This window comes from Melanerpes formicivorus, unplaced genomic scaffold (assembly GCF_026170545.1).
Source record: "Melanerpes formicivorus ecotype bairdi unplaced genomic scaffold, bMelFor1.0.p_v2 SCAF_120, whole genome shotgun sequence".
Classification (NCBI taxonomy): domain Eukaryota; kingdom Metazoa; phylum Chordata; class Aves; order Piciformes; family Picidae; genus Melanerpes; species Melanerpes formicivorus.
Window position 1 is genome coordinate 264,280 of NW_027142472.1, and position 27,928 is coordinate 292,207.

At 40.9% G+C, this 27,928-nt stretch overlaps 1 protein-coding gene across 3 annotated transcripts; it reads left to right on the forward strand.

Moving 5' to 3' along the window:
* Window positions 1-441: 441 nt before the first annotated feature.
* Window positions 442-27,370, forward strand: HSPA4L (heat shock protein family A (Hsp70) member 4 like). Of its 3 annotated transcripts, XM_068167584.1 has the most exons (20): window positions 442-566; window positions 4,798-4,855; window positions 6,299-6,439; window positions 6,886-7,008; window positions 8,457-8,556; window positions 10,214-10,347; window positions 11,242-11,486; window positions 11,569-11,645; window positions 12,808-12,959; window positions 13,449-13,555; window positions 13,947-14,080; window positions 14,702-14,904; window positions 16,302-16,349; window positions 17,422-17,523; window positions 18,041-18,178; window positions 18,995-19,120; window positions 19,934-20,041; window positions 20,822-20,941; window positions 21,993-22,154; window positions 22,579-27,370. In XM_068167584.1, the coding sequence occupies exons 1-20, from the start codon at window positions 460-462 to the stop codon at window positions 22,771-22,773; spliced, it is 2,580 nt and encodes an 859-aa protein (XP_068023685.1). In that variant the 5' UTR covers window positions 442-459; the 3' UTR covers window positions 22,774-27,370. The 3 variants fall into 3 exon arrangements, with proteins under 3 accessions (XP_068023685.1, XP_068023686.1, XP_068023687.1); XM_068167585.1 differs by lacking the exon at window positions 16,302-16,349; XM_068167586.1 differs by lacking the exons at window positions 16,302-16,349; window positions 17,422-17,523.
* Window positions 27,371-27,928: the final 558 nt, after the last annotated feature.

Consider the following 27,928-nt stretch of genomic DNA (forward strand, 5'->3'; position numbering starts at 1 on the left):
CTATAATCACATTAAATTACAGAGTGTCGCAAGCAAATGTTACAGAAAAACGGCAGGCGCCGCACTCCAAGACGACCTCGGGGCCTCCCTGCCGCCAGGTGAGCAGCAGCCGCTGCCGCCCCGGCTCCTTTAAGGGGAGGCCCGCCGCGCTGTGACGTCATGGCACTGGGTGTCGCTGTCGCGAGCGTCTTCTCCCTCCCCTTCCAGATCCTTCTCGAACGCGCGCCGCCCGCAGCCGGCACAGCCCGAGTCCTTCCGGAAAGTGCCGAAAACGTAGCCGGCGCCTGGCGGATTCCCCGCCGGCCGGCACAGCGCGCCTGCGCACAGGAGTGTAGCTGCCGGTTGGTGGCCGGTGCTCCGCAGTGGGGGAGAGACGGGTGAGAAGCCGGGTCCTAGTAACCTAGGCGTTCGCCGCTGCAGTCACAGGTCGGAGGGGAACGGAAAGTACCGAGTGCAGCCATGTCCGTGGTTGGCATTGACCTCGGTTTCCTCAACTGCTACATCGGAGTGGCGCGGAGCGGCGGTATCGAGACTATCGCCAATGAGTACAGCGACCGCTGCACCCCGTAAGTACCGGCGTTCCCGGGCCGCTTGGCCTCTTACACTTTTTCCACGTTCCATCGCCGTACCGGCGAACCCAGGCGCCCTCCTTGCTTCCTCCTTTGCCATCGGCGGTACAGGCTTCCCCGAGGCGGCCGGTTGCTGGAGGGCGGGTGGAGTCGTGTATGTGTCCCCGTAGGGCCTTGTTCTCTCCACGGTCCTATCGCCCCGGCCCGGCGCCGGTTGCTTCCCCGGCTCTCAGCTGGAGAGGTGTGGGGTGCTGCCGGCCGGCACTGAGAGTCGGTCAGCGGCTGTGGCCTGGCGAGCGTTCCGGAGCCGTGCGCGACCTCTCTTGCCGGGCCAGTGCCCCTTCTCCGGTAACGGGAGCAGCGTTGTGAGCGGGCGCAGAAAGGCGTGTGCTGGGGCCGGAGGCTGACCGACAAACACTTGCAGCCCCGCGCCGGCTTTTGACTCTTGCGTGTCCTTGAAATCCCGCGCCGTGCTGGATGTGCCGCACGGCTCTGGAGCCACAATGGAAATATGTTTCTGTCCTTGTGACACTACTTTCTTGTAGCAAAGATCTCGGTTAAGTGCATGTGTTTCCCGAGCTCCAGACCGGTTGCCAGGGCTCGAAGCATTTTCACGAGCTAGGTTGTGATGGAGTGGCGGTGAGACTGGGGAGGAGGAGGACGTTGATTCACCGGGGAAACAGGGAAGTGGCGCGATGAGTTCTTTCTTCTTAAACCTGTTCTTACTTGCACCGCCCTGCATCTGCTGCCCGTGAAATACCGAGGTCTTGCAAGAAAGGGGGGGCAGTGGGCAATGTCCGTGATGATGAGATACGCAAGAGTAGGTGGAGATTCTTCTCCTCTGTTTCTATGGGATACGTCTAGGGGTTTTAGAGCTCCATCTGTGCATAATTTTCAAGGAGAACCCAGAAATGTGTGTAATACTCATAAAAAAATGGGAGTTGGATGGTGCTTCTTTGTACAAAAGGAATTTGTAGCCAGCATCAAGAAGTTGTTTCGGTGCTGTGAGGCCATAGTAACTTCAGTATTGCTGTTTTCTTGATCCCACAGAGATGTAGGTTTTGGTTTGCTTTCAAAAAAGTTTTGAAATGCATAGCTGACTGCTGAAATGCATGTTTTGTATTCATGGTAACACTCTTTAATTTCTCACGACTTAAAAAAACACACTTCTTATGTTAACTATCAAGGCTTTCAATTTGTGTGCACGTGTTGTGAGAACGGAAACATTTAAATTCTGAGCAAGGAATTCCCTCAGACTGTTGCCTGAAGACTTCTCAGGCAGCTGCAGTTTCCTTTCCCCTTAAAACGAAGAGCATTCCCATTTCTTAGTTGTTCTTGGAGTGTGCTCTTTGCAGGTGGGCTTCATGTAGGTTTCCCTGCATTTAATATTTTCCATGCTAATAGCTGAGGAACTGTACTTTGGAGACGTTGGCAAAGTGATTATGATAGGAGTTTGAGGCACAGCTGGATTGCACAGATACTAAAAGGCAGTAGTAATCTCACTTAAAGTGACATTTTCCTGGCTATTTTCTGTCCTGTCTCCAAAATGTTACATAGGAGAACATAAGGAATGTTTTTACTAATGCCATTGTTTTGAATCAAACCGAAGAAGTAAAGAGAAATAAGTCAGGTCTGTTAATGTTATGGAAAGTGTATCACAGTAACTAAACCTTACTGCAAACAGGCTTTGAGTGATGTAGGCAGATCTAACTGTTAATCGTCAGTTCTGCTTGTTGCACGTAGCAACACAATACATGAACTCTTTTTTAATATGTTTCTGTGGAGGTGCCTGCTCACCGTTGAGACACTTGAAGTTTGCCAGTAGATAACAGTGGTTGGATATGTCCCAAATACTTGGCACTTACTCCCAGAAATGCAAAGTGTTAATGCTTGTTGTCTGTGTAGTGCAGTATAAAAATACTCAGACTAGCCCTGGCCAAGATAGTACACTTCAGTGCAGTGTGTTGTTACTAAGCCATGTAAAGATACTGCGTTAGGGCCTAAAGATAGGACAGTCCTGACTGCTCTACAGGGCTAATTGTGCTTTCTGGGCAAGGCTAATTAGTGAAGCCAGCTTCCAGTTTTGGAACTGGTTCAGTTATCCTAGTGATAGTGCTGTGAAGATGACAGCGTTAGTGTAAACATACCTCAGTGCTCCAGACAAAAGCAGTGTAGACTTGCAGAAGATGGGTTTTATCACAGTTTAATACCAGCATTCTTAAGTCATAAATCCAGTGTGCCTGTTGTTAAAACATTCAGGTCATCCTTTGCTATTGTTTGCTAGAGCCTACATCCCATAATCTAAGGCATGGGATTGTTAGTGTAAGATGTGCATAGTTTTTGATGTTTTAGCACAAGTGTTTTGGAAGGAAAGGAACAAGATTCTGCTTAGTAGCCACCCATTTCAGTAAAAGGCTTCTGGCCTTAGTGTCTCTTTGGATGTTAACTGAGACTTGGCTTTTTCTGAGCTGGGACCTCCAGCAAGTCTGCTGTATTTGTTCCTAGTGTTCTGGGAGTGTTAAACTCATGGCAGATGTCCTTTTCAGGTGCTGTGATTTTGTGAAAATGCAGTTGACTGTTGATAGTTCATCATTTTTTACTAACTTTTTTCCAGACCATGTGTAATTAGTGTAAACACAAGCTGTCATTAAAATTGAGGTGGCATCTTCTTCAGAACCAGTGTATGGAGAGGACTAAAATGTCTTTCTGGTCAAAAGAGTTGCTACCTTTAGAAGAGTACCATTCAAAAGCAGGCTGAGCATAGTGTGGGTGACAGCTCAGTTGTCAGGCTTCTGTGCTTCCTAAAGGGCTGTCTTGGATACAACTGCAGTGTTTGGAGCCAAAGAGAGCATGTCGTATTCTTTGACATCTCTGCTTCCCAGCCAAGGGAGAGAGGAACCATCTGTCTCCTTGCGCTGGCACTGGGTGATTGAAATAAGTCACAGCAGGAACTCTGGGCTGAGTAGCTTCTGACTCAATGCTTCATCTTCTGCAGAGGGGTATGTGTAAGTAGGTAGTGCTGTCCGTCAGCAAAGTCAAATTCTGACAACAGAAAGGTGTGATAAAGTATATATACAATCCATAAAGTAAAGTCTGCTAAACCATTTGCACCCTTTATGAATTGCTCTTCTATCTGATTTTTTAAAATTGCTGTTACAAAGTGTAATTGGGAGCTGTAGTGTTAAGCACCACTAGAAATGGTCAAAGCTGTTTGTGGAAGCTGAAGTACAGACTGGCAAATGTAGGGCAATGCATTCATTGTCTGCCTTCAGCAGTGAAATCTGGAGAAGGTTGTGCACATTCAGTCTGGTGGTAGAGCAGAGGTGGTTGCTGGATAATACAATCAAATTGCATCCAGTGCCCTGATTGTGGTGATGATGGAGAGGAGGCAGGAAGCAATCTACTGCAGTGACCTTTATGCATTCATTAACAATTCAACTTCAACTGTATGAAATGTGGGTTGTAACTGTTATTTACTACTGAATGGTTTAACCAGCTGGGTTTCCTTTCTGGGGAGAGAGTTCTGTTTCAAATCTTTCAAATGAAGGTTTGGTAATAGTAACTTCAAAAAAACCTACCAACTTTTCCAGGGCAGTAAGTCAGGTGGACAGATGGTGGCTGGGAAACTGGGGTAGCCTTTGCTAGAGCCATGGACTACTCCAGAGCTTTCCAAGCCCTTCGTGGTTGGGAGCTGTTCCCAGACATCTCTTGTTTTGTCTGTTTGCAGCATGTACCTGTTACTCCTCAGTCACAGGAAGTGCTCATCCATTGGTAGAGTTGGGCTGTTTGGCTACTGTGGGCTTAGATGGGCTTTATTGTTAGTGGCTCTTACAGTGTGAACATGGTAGTATCAGGCTTTGGGGTTGTTGAGGCAAGAAAACCTGACTGGTGAAGTTGAGGTGGTTTTAATAAATGTCACAGACCTCTTTAGCTATAAGCAACTGAAAGCCTTACCTTCATGGTAAGACCTGTAGAATGTGCAATCTTTTAGAGAACTCCTTAGAGGCAGTTGTAATGAGAGCAGTTGTGATTGCTTGCACTTTCCAAACCAACTTGCAAATACCGAAATTACGGGAATGTCACTGGAAGCTCTGGTGCTTCATGCAATAATGTTGTTAAATACCTTCTTGATGTTTGTAAAGTTTTGTGTTTTCAAGTGCCATGGAAATATTTTGAGATGTTTTCTTTTAAAGCTGAATTTCTCTTCTTTTTTTCTGCTTTTGCTTAGAGCATGTATATCCTTAGGATCCAAGACCCGGGCCATCGGGAATGCAGCAAAGAGCCAGGTAAGTGGATGACAGACTCGCACAGTACTTGCATATCTTCTCTCCTGTTGAACTATGGAAATAAAAGTGAATAACTTTGGTATTTTTCTGTTTTTAAAAAAGGCTTTTCTACAGTAAGTGTACATGTCACAATAATAGTTATTGCTTCAGTAGTATATACTCTGTACTAAAACTGAAGCTGTATTTCTGCTTTGCTTTGTCAAGAGTAAGGAATGGGAAGAAACAGAAAACCTTTCTTGTTCAACAGAAGGGTGGTTTTTTTCTTCTTTCACAGTAAGACTAGAGTTCATTGTTAAATCTCCATTGGAGGTGGGGAGGAGTACTGTGCTTATGTTTTAGAAGAGTCAAAACTGAAGTTGAGCAGTGGAAGTTTGGTATGGATACTGGCCGTTGCTGATAATGTGAGAGAAAAGTGTCTTGTCCATTTCCTCTCTCAATTTGAAACTGTGAACAGAAGTCAGATTTCTCTATTCCCTGTGAATTCACTTGCATCCTAGGAAAGCCTTCCTGTGGAAGGAAAATGCGTGAAAATTCATAATAGCCACTGTGAATCCACAAACTCCAAATAGACTGGGTGTTACCCTCTTTCTTTGCATCCATGCATCATGTTGGCACGCTGAGGGCTTCCTTCCCTGTAGGGTGGAGCATAGCTAACTGGAAGTTGGCTTGGCGGATACCAAGGTAATGGAGCCCAGCAGCAGCACTGTGAGCAGTCAGTATATGCAAAGGCTGCATTGCTGTCCTCAAACTTCACATTTACTCTGTGAGGTCAGCCCCTGAATTCTGCTGGTGGGAGGGTGTCCCATCAGTGCTTTTCCCATCTATCAAGTTTGCTGTTTAGTAAACTAGACCAGGTTAGCTTGGAGAGGATAACTCTGGAGTAACTTCTTTGGTAGCTTAAATATTGTATGTGTTGGTATTTGTTCTTTACTTAAAGTCTGTCCTTAAAATAATTAAGTTGAAACAGTGGTGAGAGAATAGGTAGGTGTTGAGGAGGGGAACTTTAAAGTGATGTTTGTTAATATGTAGACACTTCAGCTGAGGTTAATGTAGGTAATAACTTAATTTGGTCCTTCAGCTAGCCATTGCAACAGTAGGCAGTGCAGTCTCAAATATTGCATTGTCAGAATGCTCCTCTAAAATAACAAATGCAGTGATAGGTTTTTTTTTTTGGCAGCAATCTAATGGATAGTAAAAGGGGAGAGAAATTTTAATTTTTTTTTTTTTTTTCCTAATGGAGACCACAAAATAAAATAATTACAGAATGTATCTGGTTGGAAGAGACCTCTCTCACCCTACTCTCTGCTTTCCAGTAAATCTGTGGGGCTTGACGTGGCTTTTCAGTATGTGCATTAAGGCCAATGTAACAAGAGTTCCTTTCTGGATGATCCTCTATAATCTGCATGTCATGGGTAATTAAAAAGTAAAATAATCTTTCTACAGATTGTCACAAATGTAAAAAATACATTGCATGGCTTCAAAAAACTGCATGGAAGAGCGTTTGAAGATCCTTACATACAAGCTGAAAGGGCCAAACTTCCCTATGAACTTCAGAAGATGCCGAATGGCTCTGTAGGCGTAAAGGTGAGTTAGAACTGTATGCAGAATACCATTAGTGGTAGAGATGGGCACTCTGGACTTTTGTCACCTGACTTCCTACTTGAACTGACTTACTTTCCTTAAGAAAACTCTACATGTGTTCTTACTCATTTTTAAAAGACATGTCAGGTGATAAGCAGCAGAGTTTTCACAGAACCTGTTGTAGCATAGTTACCTATGTTTTTCATTTGTCCTTGTAATTCAATCCCTTTAAGTGTTCAAGATCTAGAGTACTTATTCTGCCTTACATACTCATGTCATCCAGTAATAACACAGTGTATAAAACAGTCTCCCATGCTATAAAATGTTAATGGCCCTCACTTCAAAAAGGGGTTTGTTTAATTCACCTTCAATACAGTCAATTGACTGTGTAATAAATGTGCTGTTACCAAGAGATGAAGAACAATTTCTTCCCTGCAATTCTGTTCCAGGTGCGATACCTAGATGAAGAGAGACAGTTTGCCATTGAACAGATCACAGGAATGTTACTGGCCAAGCTTAAGGAGACTTCAGAAAGTGCTTTGAAGAAACCAGTGGCAGACTGTGTGATTTCAGTGAGTTGCGATGTATTGATTGCAGTTTTCCATAGATAACTGTGTAAGCTGGTACCACTTGTGTCTTAGTGCAGTGGTAAGAGATACAAGTAGTGGACAGAAATCACACCTCCCCAAAACAGGCCTTTATTGTAGGTCTTACAAATGAGACCATTCTGTAATCCTGTGTGAGAAGATGGGAAACGGGTGAAATCAAGAATGTTTTCAGAAAGAAAGTACTTCTTGAACTGATCCCAAGTGGTTTACACCAAGTGCTGTGTATAGTAACCCAGATTACTTCAGTTCCTGTTAGAAATGGGAACTGTCCTGTGTGTGAACATTATCTTCCTCAGCTCCAAAGAACCTTCCCAAATGTCTTCACAGTTGAACACTGTTGGGTTGTGGTATAGTTGAGTTGCCTGAGCTTTACAGCACTGAGGCTCATACCAGCAATTTGAGAAGTCCAAACTACCTGCATTCTTATAAAGTTCTTTTTATTTGGCTGGTTTGCTTGTGTCAGGTACTCTTAGCTAGTGACCTCACCCATGGTGAGAGTGTATGGGGGGAATCTTGAACAGGAAATTTTTGTTCCTGATGAAAAAATGCTAAATGCTTTCTTTTCACAAAGACTTTGTTTACTACTCAATTCTGCTCTAGCTGTGGTGAGAAGTCTGGGCATGAAGTATTGTGGTTATCTCTCTGTCAGACAGACATGGAAACAGGAAAGCTGTGTGCTTTAGCTGTTAGAAATCTGCTTTGATCTTTTCCCTTGCTTCCTTATGGTATACAAAGATGCAGAGAATACCTCCCACACAAACAAGGATCCTTGGTAATATGCCACAGTGGTAGCTAATGAAATACACTATGAATGTAGTTCTGTGTCTTAAGCTTGACTGAGGCTGAAGATGTGCCAGCTGATTGCAGCCAGTTTCTAAGTGGGCTCTGATTGTGCTTTGGCTTTTTTTGGTGCAAGTGAATATATAGCAGACTGTGAGCTGGCACTGTGGTAGAAGTGATAATTGAAACATGGCTACAGGTTCAGTTGTAACACAAAGTGTAGTTCCAGCACCACTCTAGTGCTTCTGCAGTCGTTTATTTTGGAGTTGTGTCTGAATATTAATTGTGCTGATTTTGTGCTGCACAAATGTTTTCAGAAACTGGTGACAATTCTAAGATCAATGACTGAGAAAACACTTCCAGATACATATTTATTTAATACATAAACCTAACTCTGTTTAAAACAACTCTGGATGTCACTTCAGTTTTGTCATGTTTTGAAATTTAAATCAAAATATGCACTAAAAATTGCCTAGCTGTTTCATTGAGACTGCTTTAATCATCTGAGGTTAGCTTATACAGTTCCTTACGGTGTTTAAATTGCAGAGTTGCTTCATGGGTAAGTCAGGCTGCTGCTTTTTGTTAAAGTTCCTATTTCATAATATCCTATGCAATTATTATTGTGGAAACAGGTACCCAGTTTCTTTACTGATGCTGAGAGGAGGTCTGTGATGGCAGCTGCACAGATTGCAGGATTAAATTGTCTGAAGCTGATGAATGAAACTACAGCAGGTAAAGGGCAAGGGCAGCAACCTCTCTTTTCTTCCCCCCCCACCCCATTCTGAGAGTGACATATTCCTGTTACACAACCAGGAGCTTGGGAAAAGCTACCCAGGCTAGCACTGCCAATCCAGCTTGGAAACTGGAAACACAGCAGCTTGTTTTGGTGAGCTGGTGCTCAGCACTTGCAAGACTGAGATGAGAGTTTGACTTGCCAACTTGAACACCACTTGAAAATAGCTGCTGTGCTTCTGTAATAAAGCTGGAGCTACAGCAGCTGTTTTGGGAAGGCCCTGAAATACTTCCAGAATCTCACAGTGATCCAGCTGCAGTGTGCACCTGACCTAAATTCTCAATTGTTGTATTAAATAATAGTATAGTGCTGTATTAAATCCTGTGTCTGTCTGATAGATCACAATCCATACATGATTTATCATTGGTGTGCAGTGGGGTCTTCTAATTTTCTTTCCAGCTTACTGGAAGATGTGTGTGCTGGAATAAATGAAAATTTTATGGAAGTATTAGAGAAGTTCTTTTATTTGAAGTGAAATGCATTGAAAGGAAATGTTAGTGTGTAATCCAAGGCTTTTCCATTTGTAACTACTTAAATGTGTGCTTTCATATGAACTGCATTTTCATGGAGCTTTTTCTGAAAGCAGATTTCCTCATATTTAAAAAACACCTGAATGCCCAAATGAAGTCAAGCAGGAGTCTGTAGGTTAGTGACAGTTTAAACTTGTGGCAGTCCTATTAGCTGTAGCATTAGCATAACTCTTGTTTCTGTCAAATGATCTGTTTACTGCCCTCCTCTGGTTTTGGTGAATTTTAGGGCAGAGTGCAAAAGCAGGGTACATTTCACAGGAGCTAAGGCTGCAGTCATTTAAAGCATTTTGGTTTTTTTAATTTAAATCCTCTTTCCTTTTAGAAAGTGTAAACCAACCTTCTGAGCAAGTGCTGATATTGAAACCTTAGATTTGCATAAACTAGTCTTCTCAGACAGTTTTTGAACTCTTGAATGTGCTTGAATTTTGCCAAGTTGAGCTAAAAAACACCAAAAGTAAGGAATTTCAAAGGAGTGGGGCAGGCATGAGACTTCAGTATTTCACAAATTAAGATGTTCATTTGGCTACAAATGGAGCTGAAATACAAGGGTGATGCTTCAGTAGTAGTAAATCTTCACAGGATCTGTTTCCTCCCTTGCCAGTGAAAAATGTATTCAACATAACTATCTTTGCAATGAGCTACTTCATATATGAACAGTAATTCTTAAATGGAAACAAAGATAACCCATTTTATAAATCCAGGATCTAAACATTTAAACTTCTGGTGGTGCATATGCTGCTGAATGTAAGCTAGTGTTTTTGAAGGTGCACAGCATGCAGTTGTTGGAAGGAGATGCCTAGTTACACAGCATACAAAAAAGTCAGTTGTGTGCATGACCATGAGATAATGTAAAGCTAGAAATGAAACAGCAAGAAATGGACAAATGCGGCACCTTACAAAGGTCTAAAACTTGTGACCCTCCTGATCCTTATGTTCTGTTTGAGCAGAGTAAAGGAGGTGTTCAGAAAGAGTAAACAGAAGCAGTGTCTGTCTTCAGGTAGCACTTTCAAAGCATGCATTACAGCTGTATGGGGTGTTCTAACTCCTGTGGGTTGGTGTTTTTCAGTTGCACTGGCCTATGGAATATACAAGCAAGATCTGCCAGCCTTGGAAGAGAAGCCAAGAAACGTGGTCTTTGTGGATATGGGGCATTCTGCTTATCAGGTTTCAATCTGTGCTTTTAACAAGGGAAAATTGAAGGTAATCTTTTAGCTGTACAATAAAATACCTGAATATCCTTATGTATTTAGGTGAACAATGCTTGGAATGCTGTTGTGTGGAAAGATTAGTTTAAACCCCCCCAAACCAGTAAGTGTCTGTAGCAAATATTTTTGAAATGCTTGAACACAACAACTGTTACTCTTCGGTTGTTTCAGCAAAGCAATTTTTATGCAATGCAGAAATGGAAGTATCCCGAAGTGTGTTCTGGAATGTGCTTGACAATTAAACATACTGCACAATTTTTGTGCTATGTAACTGAAATACTGGCATATTCTGGTAGTCTCATAAGCATTGTAGTTGTGCGGCTGACTCATGGGAAATGGCTGAACTCTCTGGAACTGCACTTGGATTATTTTTTTTTTTCCTGCTGCCCATGGTGGTTCAAAACCTAACTGCAATAGAATGTGAAGTAAAACTGAACTGTCTTGACTGCTGGTTTGGAGGCTTTTGTCTGAGCTACTGATAGCTGAATGTTTTTTGTGAACTTGTCCTTGGTAGCAAAATATAACTGTCTGAAGTCATGTGCAAGGTGATGGTAAATGTTTCTGTTTGAGCTAGTAACAGATGATGAAATGGCTATCCTACTCAGCCTTTTCTTTTGGGAGCTAGTAAAGAGGGTAGGGGCTATAGCATGGTAGAAAATAACATGGTAGATGTGATAGTATTTTATTTGGGGAGGGCAGAAACTAAATAATTGAGCAGTGGTCTTTTCAAGTCATTGTGTCTGGCAGCTGCACCAGACAATAGTGGGAAAATCAAAGAACTTTCTCACATCAAACCTGTCATTAAAGGTGTTAACTTAAACTGGTGTCTTTATGAAAGTTATCCCTGTATCTAAACAAACATGGTCTAATACCGTTTAACTCTGTGCAGGTCTTGGCTACTACCTTTGACCCATTTGTAGGTGGTAGGAATTTTGATGAGGCTTTGGTAGACTACTTCTCTGAAGAATTCAGGACAAAATACAAACTGAATGTAAAAGAGAATCCTCGAGCCCTGTTACGATTGTATCAGGAATGTGAAAAGCTGAAGAAGCTTATGAGTGCAAACGCTTCTGACCTTCCACTCAATATTGAGTGCTTCATGAATGACCTTGATGTCTCCAGTAAGATGAACAGGTACTGTGCCTTATTTCCACTCAAATGAAGTATGGTCTCTGAGCTGTCAGGTAATGTGAAACACTTCATTGTGTTCTTGCAGAGCTCAGTTCGAGCAGTTGTGTGCTGCCCTTCTGTCCAGAGTGGAACCTCCTCTGAGAGCAGCCATGGATCAAGCTAGTAAGTAGAAGTTAATTTAGGTACTACTTCTGGTTCAAGAAAGTAACTAGTAATCCAGTTATCCTAGATCTCTTTAATGATAATCTTTTCAATATATTTTTGTATTTATTAGAATTGCAAAGCTAAGTACTGAAAAGTTAAATGTAAGTTCCATTCATATGCCTGTCATGTATGCATGATCCCATTCCTGCCTCATGAGCGCACATACCACTCTGCAACCATGGTTTATTGACCCTAATTCACCCTGTGTCATGGAAAAGGTTGGTGCCCTGAAATTGTTCTTTAAAAACATAAAACAACCAAGCCAAAACCACGATGGGAAAAACTACTATTATTTACTGCAGCTGTCTGGCCAGCCTTTTCCATACACAATTCATACATGTCCTCACTGACCTGAGAATTTGGCAGTATATTCTTGAAATAAGTTATCTGAAGCATGTGCAATAACAATCAATTCTTTTTTAATGTATTTTTTGCCTAATGTAGCATAAAGGAGAGAATTAGACTTCCACAGGAAAAGGTTTTAGCCCAAATTCCAGCACCTGCAACTAAAAGGGAAGAGTTCTGCTGAGCTTGTGACTTGGCTAGATAGCTAATAGGGGAAATAAGAACCTGAATGCTGAGCAGAGCAGTTGTTTGAGATCATTTCATACATATATGCTGGATTCAGAATTAGAGTTACCCTGCAAGAACAGTTTAATACTGAGTATATACATTTAGTTAAGGGGTTTGCTTTTCTTTGGCAACCAAAACTAAACCAGACATAAAATGAGGTGTAAGAGGTTTTATTTTGCTTTCATTTTGGAGGGGTCTATCAGCGCAGGGCTGCCAAAGAAAACCCAGTTTTATCCCTGAGTTTATGCACACCAGAAAGGGGATACACATGGGCCTCATTTTAAGAACAGCTGTCCTCACTGATGCTTGGTTTCTGCGTTTTCCAGGATTATGCAACTAGAAAACTTCCTGGCCTGCAGGAGGGACAAAGGGTTTGACTGGGTCACATCATGACAAATCTGCTTTTAAAGATCTTGTCAGCCATTGAATATATTCAGTGCTTGTCACAGATCATAAGAGAAAGAACCCTTATCTTTGTTTTTTGGTTGTCCAAAGGCAGTTTTTGGTATCTCTATGGTAACTGAAGGCCATGCATTCTCTTTTCTAGAACTTCAGCGTGAAGATATCTACAGTATAGAAATAGTAGGTGGGGCTACTAGAATTCCAGCAGTGAAGGAACAGATCTCTAACTTTTTCTGTAAAGAGATAAGCACCACGCTAAATGCTGATGAAGCTGTTGCAAGAGGCTGTGCCTTGCAGGTATAGTTACTGAAATGAAACTTGAGTATTGCTTCTTTAACATCATGTACTAATGAAATACAGCTAACCAAAGGCAAAGTGTGCTACAGCTGAGACAAGATGCAGAGTCTTGTTCTTTGGCCATGTCAGAAATAACTGCATTACATTTGTTTATTTGCTGCTGTGTCGTGTTAGAAGGATGGTCTTGTTGAGAGAGCTGTTAGATTTGATGACCCAAATTGCACTGTTGTGCTGTGTGTAGTCATTTGGAAGCATTGCTGGATATCTTCACTGACAGTCACTGGGGAATTAGCATCTGTTGCTATTACTTCAGTTGAGTCTTTCAGTTCAGTTAACTTTCTGCTAAGAACAGGAAGTTTCTGTTAAAAATGCAGTGACTTCAATGTGACCTCATAGGAATTGCAGCCTTTTTTACACTTGGTTATTAATTGTAGCACTTACTATTGTTTAACTACCTGCTTATAATAAAACTTTGTCTTTGTTTTCTAGTGTGCAATTCTTTCCCCAGCTTTTAAGGTCCGTGAATTTTCCATCACAGATGTTGTTCCTTACTCTATAACATTGAGATGGAAATCATCCTATGAAGAAGGAACAGGGTAAGTTGTATGGTGACTGCTAAAATGTGTGTATGTGTACGTAATGAAAAACGTTGAGCTATGGAAAAGACCAGGCCTCAGATCTGGAAGCTCTCATCCAGTCAAATGGTTTCAGTTGTCTTTTTTTGCATTATACCTCTTGATTTCCAGTTACTGCTTAATAATTAGAAATGTATTTAATTTAAAAATGTTGGTGCAAAATTGCCTCTTAAGATGTGTAACACAGAATGTGTAGTCCAGCTCTGAGACCCAAAGGCCCTCAACCTGCAACCCTTATTATAGCCTAACTTAAACTAGTGTTGCAGCTGCTGATCCTTAACACACCTTGGTTTTGATTATCCATTACCTTACACTCAGTAGTTTAACCTTACTTAATATTTTACTGCTTTAGGGAGTGTGAAGTCTTCAGTAAGAACCATGCTGCTCCGTTCTCAAAAGTAATTACTTTTCACAAGAAAGAGCCTTTTGACCTGGAAGCTTACTATACACATCCACATGAAGTGCCTTATCCTGACTCCAGAATAGGTAAGGCTCTGTGAAGAAAACACCCATACCCAACTTGTGTTGATAATGGGAAAAGTGTTTCTTGTTGTTTTAAGATCTGTTACTTCCCTATTTCCCAGGGTATAGAAAAGCCTAGGTTCCTTAGGCTCAGCACAGTCATCTTGGTTTAGATGCAGTGATCAAACAGTATCAACATAATCTTTCTGGCAGCTCCTTAAAAACTGCACTTTTTTCACTCTGTCTGCACCATTTCTGAATGCTTTAAAAATGAGGAGGTACAAAGAGTGTACTTCTCTATTGTCTGCTTCTTTCAAGCTCTATAAAATGGATAAGGATCTTACGTGCTTGCCAGCCTGGATATTTCAAAGAAATTGGATCAGAGGAGCTGTTGGAAGTAGGCAGCTATCTGTCATGTCACTCTGCTACTCAACATACAAGACAGACATTTTCCTGAACTTAAGCATCAGTTTGGTTTAGCTGTTGCTTTATGTTGCAGAATTGACAACTAAGTGGGAAGTTCAGATAGCTTGAATTACGTTAAAAGTCCCAATTTAAATTGACACCCCTCCAGGAATGTATTTTCTCTCTTGCCTCTTTGACTGTTTTGCTGGAGTAACAATTAAAACATCTTTGTTTCTTAAGGGCGTTTCACTATTCAGAATGTTGGTCCCCAACACGATGGTGACAATTCCAAAGTGAAGGTCAAAGTGCGCGTCAATATCCACGGCCTGTTCAGCGTGGCCAATGCTTCTATCATCGAGAGGCAGAACGTCGAGGGAGATCACAATGATACACCTATGGACACTGAATCATCAAGTAAGAACCAAGGCAGAGATGAAGAGCTGGTATGTAAACTTGTAAAACCTACACTCCTTATAATCCTGACAAGAGAGCCAGTAACTGGAGATTAAGTCAGAGTGTATGGCTTCTGAGAAGTACTGCTTCTCCACCCTTAAATTATTTCTTCAGTTATGTAACATTTCTTCATGTTTATTATGAAAGTACTGGTGACGTGTTACACTAAGAAAGCAAAGAGAAGTGTAACACCTGGTTGCAAAGGAAAGTGATTTTTTTCATTCTTTACCATCTCTCTGCTAGCCCTGGTTTTACCTAATCTTATTATCAAATGGCAGCGTATTTAGTGAGTTGACAAACATATTCTAAAGGGGGTGGGGGTGGGGGAGTGGTTTGGTTGGTTGTTTTTCCTTCAAGTACTGCATTTTCATTGAGTAAAAAAAATTGATGTTTCGAAGTATGGAAAATTTATTCTTCAAAAAAACATCTGTTCACTAAGGGCACTTCTTCATAGACTTCAAAAGCGGTGGTTCTTACAAACTGCCTTGTAAGTCCATAGGGGAAATGACTGGTAATAAATATGCAACAGCTTTGTTGTTAATACTGAGCAGTCTAATAAATTTTATGTTCTCTCATTCTAGTGCAGGGAGGATCACCTTTCTTGATAGTGCACTGCATATTGAAAGCAGATCACTGAGGTAGTGAGGTGCAGCTGTTACATTTGACACTGTGCAGTTGAGGACTGGATGCAGGGAACACTTTGCAGCTAGGACCAGCACACTAGTGCTGGCCTTGGCAGCCTTTCCTTGTGCCTTTCTATAGCTTGGGCTTTTGGTTATGTTACAGCTCCCAGGGGAAAGAGATGATAGCATAGAGAAAAAGAGGATGAAGGAGTGGACAAGCTAGTGATTAACACTCTTGCAAAGTAGTCAGCAGAGCTACTGGTCTCACATGCTGTCAGATGTACCGAGGAGGGAGGTTTCCCTAGGGAGTAAGACTGGGAAGTAAGCAAACACTCTGTGGCTTTATTTGGAGGAAGGGGTGAATGTATTTTCTTGTCGTTGTCTTCAAAAATCTGTCCCCAGCAGCTTTTCCCACTTCAGTTAAATATACTCTGGGAACTGGGGCAAGTGGTTACACAATTAGCATTACATAATTGATAGAAGCCACTCCTTACATTCTACCCTGCTTTCAAAGACTTTGAGTGTATTTGAAAATACAGACATGATGTAGTTCCATATAGACATGTGCTCTGCATCTGATGCTTGTAAGTGAAAACAGCTGGAAGTTAACAGAGTTGGTGTTCAGTGCAATAGGACACTGCAGGTGGAGGTTACTAGGAAGTATACTGTGTTCAGTACAAGAGTAACTACTTCCACCCTCAGGCTTTCAGTGTGATACTTCCATCCATCTAACACATCTTCCTTCTTACAATGGTGCTTGTCAGCAATTACCTCTCATTACTGAGGATGATACCCTCAACTCTGAGGAAGAGGTTTGTGGTGTATAATGTATTTTCCCCCTCTAGATGTTCTGTGTCGGTGAAATGGTTCCTTCCAGTTCTTTTTCTGTGTGAACAGTAAGAATGGTAAAAAGGAGAATTTTAATTTTCTCCTCTGAAGTAACAAAACTTAAATTTGGTAAAAGTGGCTCTTCTGTTTCCAACATCTAAAAAACTTGTTGATTCAATTACAGCAGCTAAACTGCAACACCTGCATCTGCCCCAGAGTTTGAACTAGCAGTGAATTACTTTACATGCATAAGGAGTTAGTGAATCCAGGAGTCTTCATTCCTTGTGATGGAAGTAATCCTGGGCCCTTCAGACCTCAGCTACAGCTCACTAGTTATTGATGTCCAAGTATTGGAGTCATCCTGAAAACTTCAGGCTTATCCACTATTAATGTTAGTAAAAGCTCTTTGCAATGTATACAAGGAATTGTATTACTTAAACTACATCAAGTGATCAGCAGTAGCAATTAGAGATGTCTTCAAGATCCTTACATTTAGAACAAGGCACAGGTGATCTACAGATAAATTGAAGTGAAACTTTCTCACTTTGGGGTGTCAGGGAAGGAAGACAGTTGGTTTTGTGCTCTAAGACTAGTACAGAAACAAATTTTTAGGGTTGTGTGAGACAGATGCAGATAACAATGACGATAATTACTTCTGCTTTGGTTTACAAACTTCAAAGGTTCAGATGAAAAATGGTATGAGACTGAAGTTCTGGCTGTTCCACAGAGAACCTATTGTTACTGCTTGTGTTAGGAGTGTGTTTGTAGAATGTTCTTAGCATACATTGTAGATGTATTTCTAATTTGAAATGGAATATTCACAAGGCTTAGTGTACTTCTACTGGGTACAGATGGCAACATTGTGATTGTTTCAAGGGGACAGGCAAAACGGAATTCTCATTTAATTTGAGAAAGATGAATGCAAGTACTGTATCAAAATGCCTGTTCAAAATGGTGGATCAAAAATCAAGTCCATATATTATCTGTGATCTATTGTGATTGAGTCTAAAATCATAAAGCCAACCTTTGCATTCAGTTATGTAACTCTCTTTCTAGGATAAAATGCAGGTTGATCAAGATGAAGGTATTCAGAAAAATCAAGCTGAACAGCAGAACCAAGCAGATGAGGAAACTGAAAATGCAGGAACTGAAACAAAAGTTTGTATTCAGTATTGATAAGGAAATGTCCTGTTGCATCCCTTAGACTGTTTTTGTCCTGTATTCTTGAAGTTGTTACTCTTGCTAGCTGAAAGACATTGACTGTATTTAGATAATCCAGCTGTACTGAAATGGTTACGTTAGGAATCCTAGCTTAGCACTTGGATTTTCAAAACAGAATAGGATAATGTCTTGGAAGTATGTTCCTGTTATGTAATGTAGTTTTACAGAGAAGATGGAATCTAGGTAATGTTAGGAAACATTATCAAGAACACTATGCAGTGCCTTTAGCTTTTGAACAGGTTTTTCTCAGAAGCTCTTTGTGTTATGTTCAAAGACACTAAATTCCACCAGTTTAGATCAAAACTAGAGTAGTGGTGGTTCTGAACAGCAGAGCAACAATTAGGTGCTTCATTTACAAATGAATTATTTGTAGCTGTCTTACTAGTTTTGTTTGTCTTTTTTGAGCATGAATGTAGAAACATTTCTTGAAAGATTAATAGTGTAATCTCTATAGGCTGCTTCAGGCGACAAACAAGATCATCCAGCCCAGCCAAAGGCTAAAGCAAAAGTGAAGAGTATTGACCTACCTATACAGGCAAGCCTTTATAGACAACTGGGACAAGATCTCATTAATTGCTATATAGAAAATGAGGTAAGCATTATAAGCAGATGACCACTCAAATTAATGGTGCTGTAAATAATTGTCCAGAAGGTGTTTGCAACCGTAAACGCATTTGTCTAATAGAGAATTCTTTGAGGGGTTTGCCTTCAATTGTAAGGGGGTTTGTTTAGGTCTTTTGGTGAAATTCATCAGCTTAAGTAGGCTTAACTTACTCATGTCTGATGTTGACCTGAGAATTGCCAGCACAGGCTGCATAGTATGTTCCAGTGATGCCAATGGTTACTGGCTGATCTGATACTGATCAGGAGTAGCATTTGCCTGTGTTCTGGTGCTTTGCAGGAGCTGGCTCCTCGATTCTATCACTTTTTGGCCTTCCAAGTCCCACATAAGCAGAAAAATATTATGTAGAAAACTTGGCCTTTAGAGAATCTTTTCTGAACTTCCTAGGTATAATGTCTGTGAAGATCCCACCGCATAAGCTCTTCTCTGAAAGATGGTCAGTATGAAGAAGAAAGTAGGAAATATTTTTGGTAGGGCAGAATGATTCCTCATGACTTCCAAGCCAGAGTTGAGACATGCCTACTTCTAGTCCTGTCTGTTGTGGTCAGATGATAATTGATACCTGCCCCATTTATGCTGAAGCACTTGCCAAACAACTCCCAAATATGAACTCTCCCCATTGCAGTTCTGCCTGCAGTGTAGATGATGTACCCAAAGGTGAAAGTCCTGATCACTAACTGAAGTAGGAGGCTTCTGCAGAGTTCTGCAGTGGAGCTTCAAGACAGTATCCATTAAGCGTGACCCTTGATATGCTTTTAGTTTTAAATGAGTTTTTCTTCACTCTAGGGGAAGATGATGATGCAAGACAAACTTGAGAAAGAAAGAAATGATGCTAAAAATGCTGTTGAAGAGTATGTGTATGATTTCAGAGACAAGCTGTGTGGAGTCTTTGAGAAATTCATCACTGAAGAAGTAAGATTCACCTATGTGTGTTAGCTGTGGGAACAAATTGCTTTCTAAGTTTTGAGTGTGGGTTATGTGGAAGCTGCAGGGGTCCCTTGGAGTAATTTCAGAGTAAGACAAGAATTGTCTTCACAGAAGTGAAGTTCAAAGTACACTTTGACCTGGCATCTGTCATGCAAATATGTAGTTTGTAGTCCAAGAAGTTGCTCTGTACTAAGGAGAAACTCTGGATGTAGCCACAAAACCCTATGGTGGGGTAGGAAAGCAGGGCAACGCACCATGAGCCACTAAATGGCAAGAGTGGGTCAGAATAAAATGAAAATGAGGTGAAAGGGAGTGGGTGTAGCTCTGTTTTATTGTCCAATTTAATTAACTTTCAAGAACAGAATTTTTTTCCTCACCTAGAAGTAATTTTAACACTGCATGCTATTGAACTCCAAGTACAAGGTGATGAAGAAAGCTCTACACTGGGCTCTGCAAAAGCAGTATTGAAAGAACACTTATCCTGTCATCGTTTCTCCACAATAGCCATCTAAGTGGCTGGTACACAAGCAACCAGTTGAGGGAACAAAGGTCAGGCAGCAGTTTTAATAGGTCCCATAAGCTTCACCTACAAATTGGAGGTGTGGGGGTGTCCAGCCCCTTTTCCATTCTGTAAAATCTTGACTTTAAAGTCTGTTAACTACTTCACTGTCACTTGTGAGTATTTTAAACTGCTGAAATCATCATCTTTCAGTAGGGGGTGTTCTATGTGTGCTGGCAGGAGAAGTCTCATTTGTTGTGTTCCCATCTGAACTAGTATGTTCCTCATTTGCTATATAGGATTCAAATAAGCTGACTTTGATGCTGGAGGACACAGAAAACTGGCTTTATGAAGATGGAGAGGACCAGCCAAAACAAGTGTACATGGATAAACTTCAGGAATTAAGAGTAAGTTCTAAATTTCTAGGAAAATTGTCTGTGTAAATCCATGAACTTTCAAGTGTGGAGGTTCAGGTTGTATCTGGATGCAGTTTAGTTAGGAATATAGTCAGAAATGTAGCTTGTTTCAATGTCGGTTATGTTCCTAACTTGGAAATACTTAAAATGAAGCAGACTCACTGGTGACAAATAGGATTAATTGCCCTGGGAATTTTCTGTCAGTCTTGCTAGAATCTGAAAGAAGCTTCTGAGTAGTCCAACTGCTCTCCCATGTGTTCAATATTAGACTCTAAAATAGCTGCTCTGGTTTTTCTCTTTTCAGAGATCTTTTGTGGCTGTATTGTAAAACTGATATTTTGGTCTAATATCTGATGATAAAGGCTGAAGGTTCTTTCACAGTACCTTTACTGTAACAATTTACTAGTAATGACAAAAAAAAAATTAATCCAGGTCTCAATAAGCTCATGGGAAAACATGAATTCTTATGAATGACTGCTCTATAGTAAGTTTAAGCTTGTCTTCAGCTCTTGGGCTCAAACTGCTTTCCCTCAAGTCAGGTTCCCTTTGAGGCAGAGTAATGGATGAAAACAGTAGTGTAGATCCTGGCATGCAAGCAAGAAGGTAGTTGCCAGTATTCAAGAGAAGGGAAAAATAGACAATGGATAAAACAACATGTTTTCATATGAACTCCTTGTAAACCATCCATATAAATCCTGACTTGTTTCTATTCAAATGGGCCAGACTGAAGTAAATTTGTATTTGTCAAGATCTTTGTGCTTATGTTTCCAGAAATTTGGACAGCCTATTCAGGAAAGATACATGGAACATGAAGAGAGACCAAAAGTTTTAAATGAACTGGGAAAGAAGATTCAGCTCCTTATGAAAGCAGTAGAAGCATACAAAAACAAGGTATAGGCAATTTACTAAAGGAATAAACTATTACAAGTGTTGGAATTTGGCTGTGGGGTTTTTGGTGTTTAAATCCTATAGGATTACTTCTTGTGGTAGTTTCAGGCTGTGCCTTTAAAAACTTTTTACAGTTCTTGAACAGAAAGTAGTGAAATGTAAATAAATCAATACTAGGCATAAAAAGGCAAATAATGACAGTTCTAAACAATCCCATTGGAAAGATAATAGACTTAAGCTGCTCATGTAAACAACTTAGCTCTGGGAGAGATACTAACTCGCTTCTGCTTGAGCTTGGCTGCATTGTTTTGTCTAAGTCTAATGTCTCTCTGCTCCTTTCTCTTGTGGGTGGTGGGTAAAGGGGGGCAGGGTGGGAGAAGCTATTAGCTTCTCCTGGTCTTTGACTAGGGGGTCCTTGTGCTGTTCATTAATTGTAAATAGCTGTAAGTGTTGTAAATACTGTGCATTTTGTACATATTCATTGCATGCCATTTTAGTTTTGCTTGTCAATACAGCTTTCATTTGCTTCCAACTGAGCTGGTCTGGAAAATTTAATGTTGGGGTGGGGAAATTTCAACCCACCACACTTGTGAAGCTGCTGTAAAATGGCTTCTGCTCCTGAAACTGTTCTGGATTGCTAGCATAAAAGGCTAGCATGAGGACATGAATTGAACATAGTCGCATTTTTATGGCGACCTGCACCTCTTGAAATGGATATCCCAGGTTATGGCTATTGCCATTGTTTCTCTAACATGTAGAGCTGTCTCTTGGAGTTCATTAATAAAACTACAGTAAATTTGGGGTGCTTTTTTTTTTGCCCCCAAACATCCTTATTAATCTGTGCTGCTTCAATGTAGACTGCTGATCAAAATTTCAAATGTCTTAAGATAATGTCCTGTCTGTCCTGTTCTACATTCTTGTTTTATACGCAAAGCTGCTTAAACCTCTTCTGGTAGGTTGTGGCAGTGTTACCCTATTCTATTTGGGTGTTCATGAAATTCTTAGCTGGGTGAGAAGTATATATTAATTGATGATGTAATCTCTCTCTCCTTAGGATGAAAAGTATGATCACCTTGATCCTGCTGAGATGGAAAAAGTTGAAAAATATGTCAATGAGGCTATGAATTGGTTGAACAGCAAAATGAATGCTCAGAACAAACTAAGTCTAACTCAGGATCCAGTTGTCAAAGTGGCAGAAATCATGTCAAAATCTAAGGTAAACCCAAAAAATTATTGCATGTGTCACATTTTAGTAAGTTGTTTTGGCCTTTGTCTTGAGCTAGAATATTACACCTGCAGAGATCTTAAAGCTCGGAACAGACTCGTACAGAGGCAGCTGCAGTTGTATTGATGTTCAGTTCTGGCTCTTGATTTACAGCAGCGCCTCTGACAAACCCTTTTTAAAATAGCCTGAGTTAGAGCACCAGGCTGGCTAGAAAATGGGTTACCACCTAGGCTTCTTTAGGTAGTGAAAGGTTTTATTTTAATTTCCTAAGACTGGATAGAATTGAGAAGTCTAGCCCTTGAAAATTAAATGCAGGTCATTAAAAACCCAAACCAAATTTGAGACATTCTGGTTCAGTTCAGTGCAGTTACTATGCAGCCAAATGAACTTGCTCTCTCATTTCTGTTACAACTAGGAATTGGATAGCTTCTGTAATCCCATTATATACAAGCCCAAGCCGAAGATAGAACCTCCCAACGATGGGCAGTCAAAAGCTAATGGTGAACACAATGGACCAGTGAACGGACAGAGCAGTGCTGAAACAAAACCTGAAGCAGCGAAGGACAATTCTCAGCAGACCAAACCCCCTGGAGAAATGGAAGTGGACTAAACCTTGCATTTATTTTACTTAATCAAAATAGTGCAAGTAACCACAGGGTCCATTCTTTTTGTCTGGTACACACCTCAGATGTTCAGTTACTCTTAGCCAACCTTCTGTCATTTGTTGCTGAGTAGTTTTGAAAGTGTTTTATATTAAGTACACCTCTGATGTTTATTTCCACTGATGCTGCTTATGTGGAGCTTTAGCCAAATGTAGATTGTATAAGTCAGTTTGAGCTTTCCCAATATATTTTATATCAAACATACAGAATTGATATATAAATGGCAACAATCTACCTTATTTAAAGCTTTTCTTGTGGATAAACCTCAGCTCCTTTATTCAGGAAAGGATACTGTATTGCACTACTGATGCTCAAGTGTAGATCTAATTGCATCTTTATTTTGGAAAAATATTGGAATTGAAGTGGCAAAACTTGTCACTTGAAGCACTGACCTTTTCTAGTTATTGTATTGTTATAATTTAAATATTAAAATAGAGGTTAGTTGGCATACGTAGTCCATCTTGTTGATGTACCATGAGAATTGTATGGTCTTTTCCATAGAAAGTGAATAATACAAGCTTAAACATGGTTTAGTTTCCCATACCACTAATATGTTAGCTACAGAATGCTGGCGTAATGGCTCTGCCTTGTGCTGAAATCATCCAAGGTCTCAGCACACATCGCTGTACATAAGGTACTCTGCTTATGGTAGGATGATGCTAGTGGCAATGGTAGGAAGTATCCAAGGACTGTTGCATAGCTTTGCCTTGAAAATGTCTTACTGCACGTGTTACTATGCCTGCTGCTTTTGTTTTGAAGGAAATCTGTATCTTGATCACACCTTGAGCTGGGGAGGAGAAACAACAGAAATTGTGCTGCACGACCTGGATATTAGCACCCTGGGTTTGAGGTTGCGTCTGTGCTGTTAGTTGCAAACTTGAAAATGCTGAGAGCTTATTTAGGCCTTAATACTCAGCACATAAATACTTTTGTCGTGGATAGAAGCAAAATACTTACAAACTGGATATTATTACCCAAAGATGGAATCTACTTGAGAAACTTGCATAGCTTACCAGTTACCTTTGGTCATTAACTTCATCAAATGAAAATGTCTATAACATACTACACAGCTGAGTCACTATTTTTCTTTGATACATCTTATATATTGTTGAGGTCCAGTGTCTGTGCATACATTCTGAATGGTCCTGTCAGTCACTGAGGTGCTGAAGCACTTGCTCAAGCAAGTCACTTTGCTGCTGACTTGAAACAGCTCTTCCATTACCAGCACAGGACTGGGCTACTCTTGGCTGTGGAAAGTGTTTTCTAGAGGCAGCATCATTTGCAGCTGTATATAAGCTGGCTCAAGTAGCCCAAGTGTTAGAATTTCATCTTCATGACTGATAGCAAGTGGCCAAGCTGCACATACTTTATTATTCCTACTCTTACACAGTCAATGGGGGACGATTTAGCACCTTGAGTTGACGTATTTGAAGTCCTTGAACAAAAACTTCGTGACCTTGAATAGAACTGCAGCTACTCGCAACCTTGGTCTTGAATTCTGCCACTGTAACCACTGGTGCTGCGGGGGTGACTGCCTTTCAGTGGCCATTATCCTAAGTTTGTCATACATGACTGAGCCAGCTTTGGTCCCATAGGCTTTAACATCATGAATGCATTGGTGGCTTCACTTCAGCAGTATAATGAATGACATTCATAAATATTGGCTTCTTAAAACCCGTCTATACAGTAATTGGTGTAGCAGACTTCCTGATACTTGGCAGAAGAGCTCAAGCAGTGGAAATCTCCAGTAGCTACAGGGTCATGTGTAAGCCTTCTGCTGATGGTCATCAGATGCTTAATGCTAAATTACAAATGTTTGAGGCAGTTCTTGTGCATAAAGGCTGGAATAATTCTACAGCAAGATCAAAAGCAGAGGGGGTTAACACAAGTGACTAGAGTAGGGCTTTCTTAATAGAATAGGGGTTGTTGTTTTGTTGGGTTTTTTCCTGGGCATCTGCTCTGTCTCATATCCCTGGTGAAGAGGAATGATACTTGCAGGCTGCCCATAGCAACTGGCTGCTGATATGTTAAGAATTCCATTTGGAAAGGCCAAATGGGCCTTCAGAGTTCTCGAGTACTTGCAAAAGCTATGCACAACTTGAAGGGGATGTTTTGTGTGTTGGACTCAAAAAGTGTGTTACCCTGTGGCTACCCTGACAGCACCAGACTAAGTATCTTGCCACATAAATGAGTTTTGTTAGGGAACCAACAGTAGTACACTATTCTGTGGGTTGTATTTTAGAAGTGGGTATTTGTTGTGAGTGTTTTACTTGAAACTTTTGTTGAGAGCAAGATATAATTCCAACATTTGAAGATAATCCCTCTAGCCCTTAAAAAGAAAAACTGGGAAGCAACACTACCTTGTAGAGGCAGTGGAGTTTAGTTTAAATATTTCTGGTTGGTCAGGTTTTTCAGTCTACAACATAATCTACAAGCTTAGCTACCAAACAGCATCTGTACTTCAGTTTTCTTTTACCAGTGACATCTTTCTTCATTTCTTTAAGGAAGACACTTCTCTCCTTTCTCAAGTATTAATGGACCTGCTCAAGAAATGGCTTCAAAATTAGTTTACTGCACTAAGTTGCTGGTTTACAACTGACTCCTGGCTTCCTTTCCACATTTTTTATTGCTTCAGGATTTTCTTTGAACTTCATTCAGATGTAACAAATACTTTTAGCACTTGCTTTAAGTTAAACTTTTTATAATCTTCATTCTTTAAATGGGCAAGGGTGCTACATGACAAAATAACCTAGAACAGCTGCCTGCCTTTTTTGGTCTGACTTTGAATGTGTGTCTGAATTGGAATGAAGAATCCTTTCCCTTCTTGCCTTCTGGCAGTGTCCTTCTTTTCACCATTTAAATATTGCCTTGGGGGGCATGCTTGCAACACTTTGCACTAGCCACTTGCATAACAAATCCTTCCTAGCAGTTGAGGTGAAGCACCCAATTTGTGTTACCGCTGGGATTCACAGGGCAGGTGGAGAAGCTGTTCTTGTTGCAGCGCTGGAGGGGGTGGGGTGGTGGGTTGAGACTTCAGTGCTGCTGCTGAAGTGTGCAGCATTCTGCATGCCTGCTGTGCTGCAGTAGGGAGGTTTTGGAGGTTTCACTTAAAGGTGAAAGCTGTTACTCGAAAGCAGCTAGTGTGTGTTGACAAGATTCCTTTATGTCTTCAGCATTTGAAATTATCTAATACTGTTTTCAAACATGCCAGTGCTCTGAACTCAATTATAGATGCTTATTGTTCCTTACTGCTCTCAAATACTCCATATTTAAGTGTTTGGGTTTTATGCTTTAGGGATTACATTTAAGTGTAATTTCAGGAAAGGGGCAAGAAGCTGGCAGGAGACTTCTGTCCTCACACTAGTGTCAAAAAGTACTTAGGAGCTTTACAGCCTTAGCAAAACCTCTCAGTTGTCCATGCCTTTCAGCTCACCAACACTCGCTTACCAAACCACTCACCCTCTGACACACTGCAGGGGCTGTGCTAAAGCTCCAAGCCAGCTGCTGTAAGAAGGAAGCTAAATCCACTTCCTATAGACTGGTGTCAGCATGAACCTTGTTTCTCAACGCAGAGTTTTCATTTTAATGTTACCACGCTGTAATAAATTGATTCATTTGAGTGGTGTGAGCCCTTCCAGGCTGAAGCTTAGGTGCTCATAGTTGTGGGTCAGGGTAGGGTACACATACTTGAAGGATGCTTACATAAGCTACTACTGGCTGAGTTTTCTTTAACTTAATGGAGGAATATTACCTTCCTATTCTTTCTTTGGTTTTTTGTTAAGTTTTGTAGCCTCTCAGGCACCAGAAGACTATCCCAGACAAAAGAGTAAAAACTGATGCTTAACTAAAGGCAGTTAATGCCCTGTAAATTTTCAATTCCCCAAGTACCACTTGGAGCATCAATATAAATTCTCAGTTGGACAGAGAAAGTGTTTGGTGGCCAAACTCTTGGCTGAATTCTTAGTTCTCTACAGCTGAAAGCTGAAGACTTCAGCCACATACTGCACATGTAAATAACAGTAACCAGCTCAGTGCGACTACTACCACCGCAGAATGCTACACTAGGACTGCTGTCTTGTGACTTACCTGATACAGATAGTAAACTGTTCTACATCTTCCTGGTCAGAAGGAAGTGTATCCAGCAATGAAAAGCAGGAATCACTGCACTGTCATCTGTGAAGAATCATTTTAAACAAAAATGCAATTAATAGGTATACCCACTGGACACCTCTCCAAAGTCCTGAAATGGTTTAATTAACTCAAAAAGAAAGGTGGCAGTCCCTGAATGTTGCCTAGTGGGAAAAATTCACTTACATAGTCTAAACATATCTCCACAGGAGGGGGGGAGGGAAGAGATGGGCATGTTACAATTCAGAGCAGTGTTTTAAGTATGCAAAGTGTTTCCTCTGTATGTAAATGGGATTCTGATTAGTGACAGATCATGTGCAAATGGACAATACTTCAATTTATTTTTGAATGGCAATATACATTGTCAAGGTTGTGTATAATTATAATAAATATATAAACCACTACTTGAACCATAAAGGACCACCCAAGACCTCATTTTTACACCAGTGTTCCTGAAAGCAGCTTTGGCTGTGGCTCACCCTGTCCTGCTGGCTTAGCCAGTGTGGTGTCTCTGGTTTCTCTGTCCAAGGCAGCTCCAGGCTCTTCTACTGCCATGACCTGTGAGCACTTTTCACATCTGTGATTTGGATGAGCACAAACTGACACATTTCCAGTAAATAATCTCTCAAATTATTTGCTGCACATACAAAAAAAAAATCGAAGTAGTTTTCTTGCTGCTTTGGGAAGTTCATGGCCTTGGGCATCATTGGTGCTCTGAGCAGATCCTGAAGTGCAGCAGTCCTTGGGCTTAGTCCAGGAATTCCTTCACGGCTTAGGGGTGCAATGGGACTCCCTCCATCCTCCACCAGTGTGCAATGACTGTAGAAAATCTGTGTAACCTATACAAATGTATCAAAACACAGTATGACTCCACATACTTAAATCCTTTTTCTTCAATATGTTTTAAAAGATTAGTGAGGTCTAAGTTTACATACTTGGGTCTCAGTAAAGTATTTCAATGATACAATTCATTGC

What these genes read in the sequence shown, in the direction of transcription:
- HSPA4L (XM_068167584.1), top strand. Translation starts at nt 460, where the DNA reads ATGTCCGTGGTTGGCATTGACCTCGGTTTCCTCAACTGCTACATCGGA. An exon ending in TGGCAGACTGTGTGATTTCA is followed by an intron (nt 7,009 to 8,456) that starts GTGAGTTGCGAT and finishes TTGTGGAAACAG; the next exon opens with GTACCCAGTTTCTTTACTGA. An exon ending in CCCTCAACTCTGAGGAAGAG is followed by an intron (nt 16,350 to 17,421) that starts GTTTGTGGTGTA and finishes CTCTCTTTCTAG; the next exon opens with GATAAAATGCAGGTTGATCA.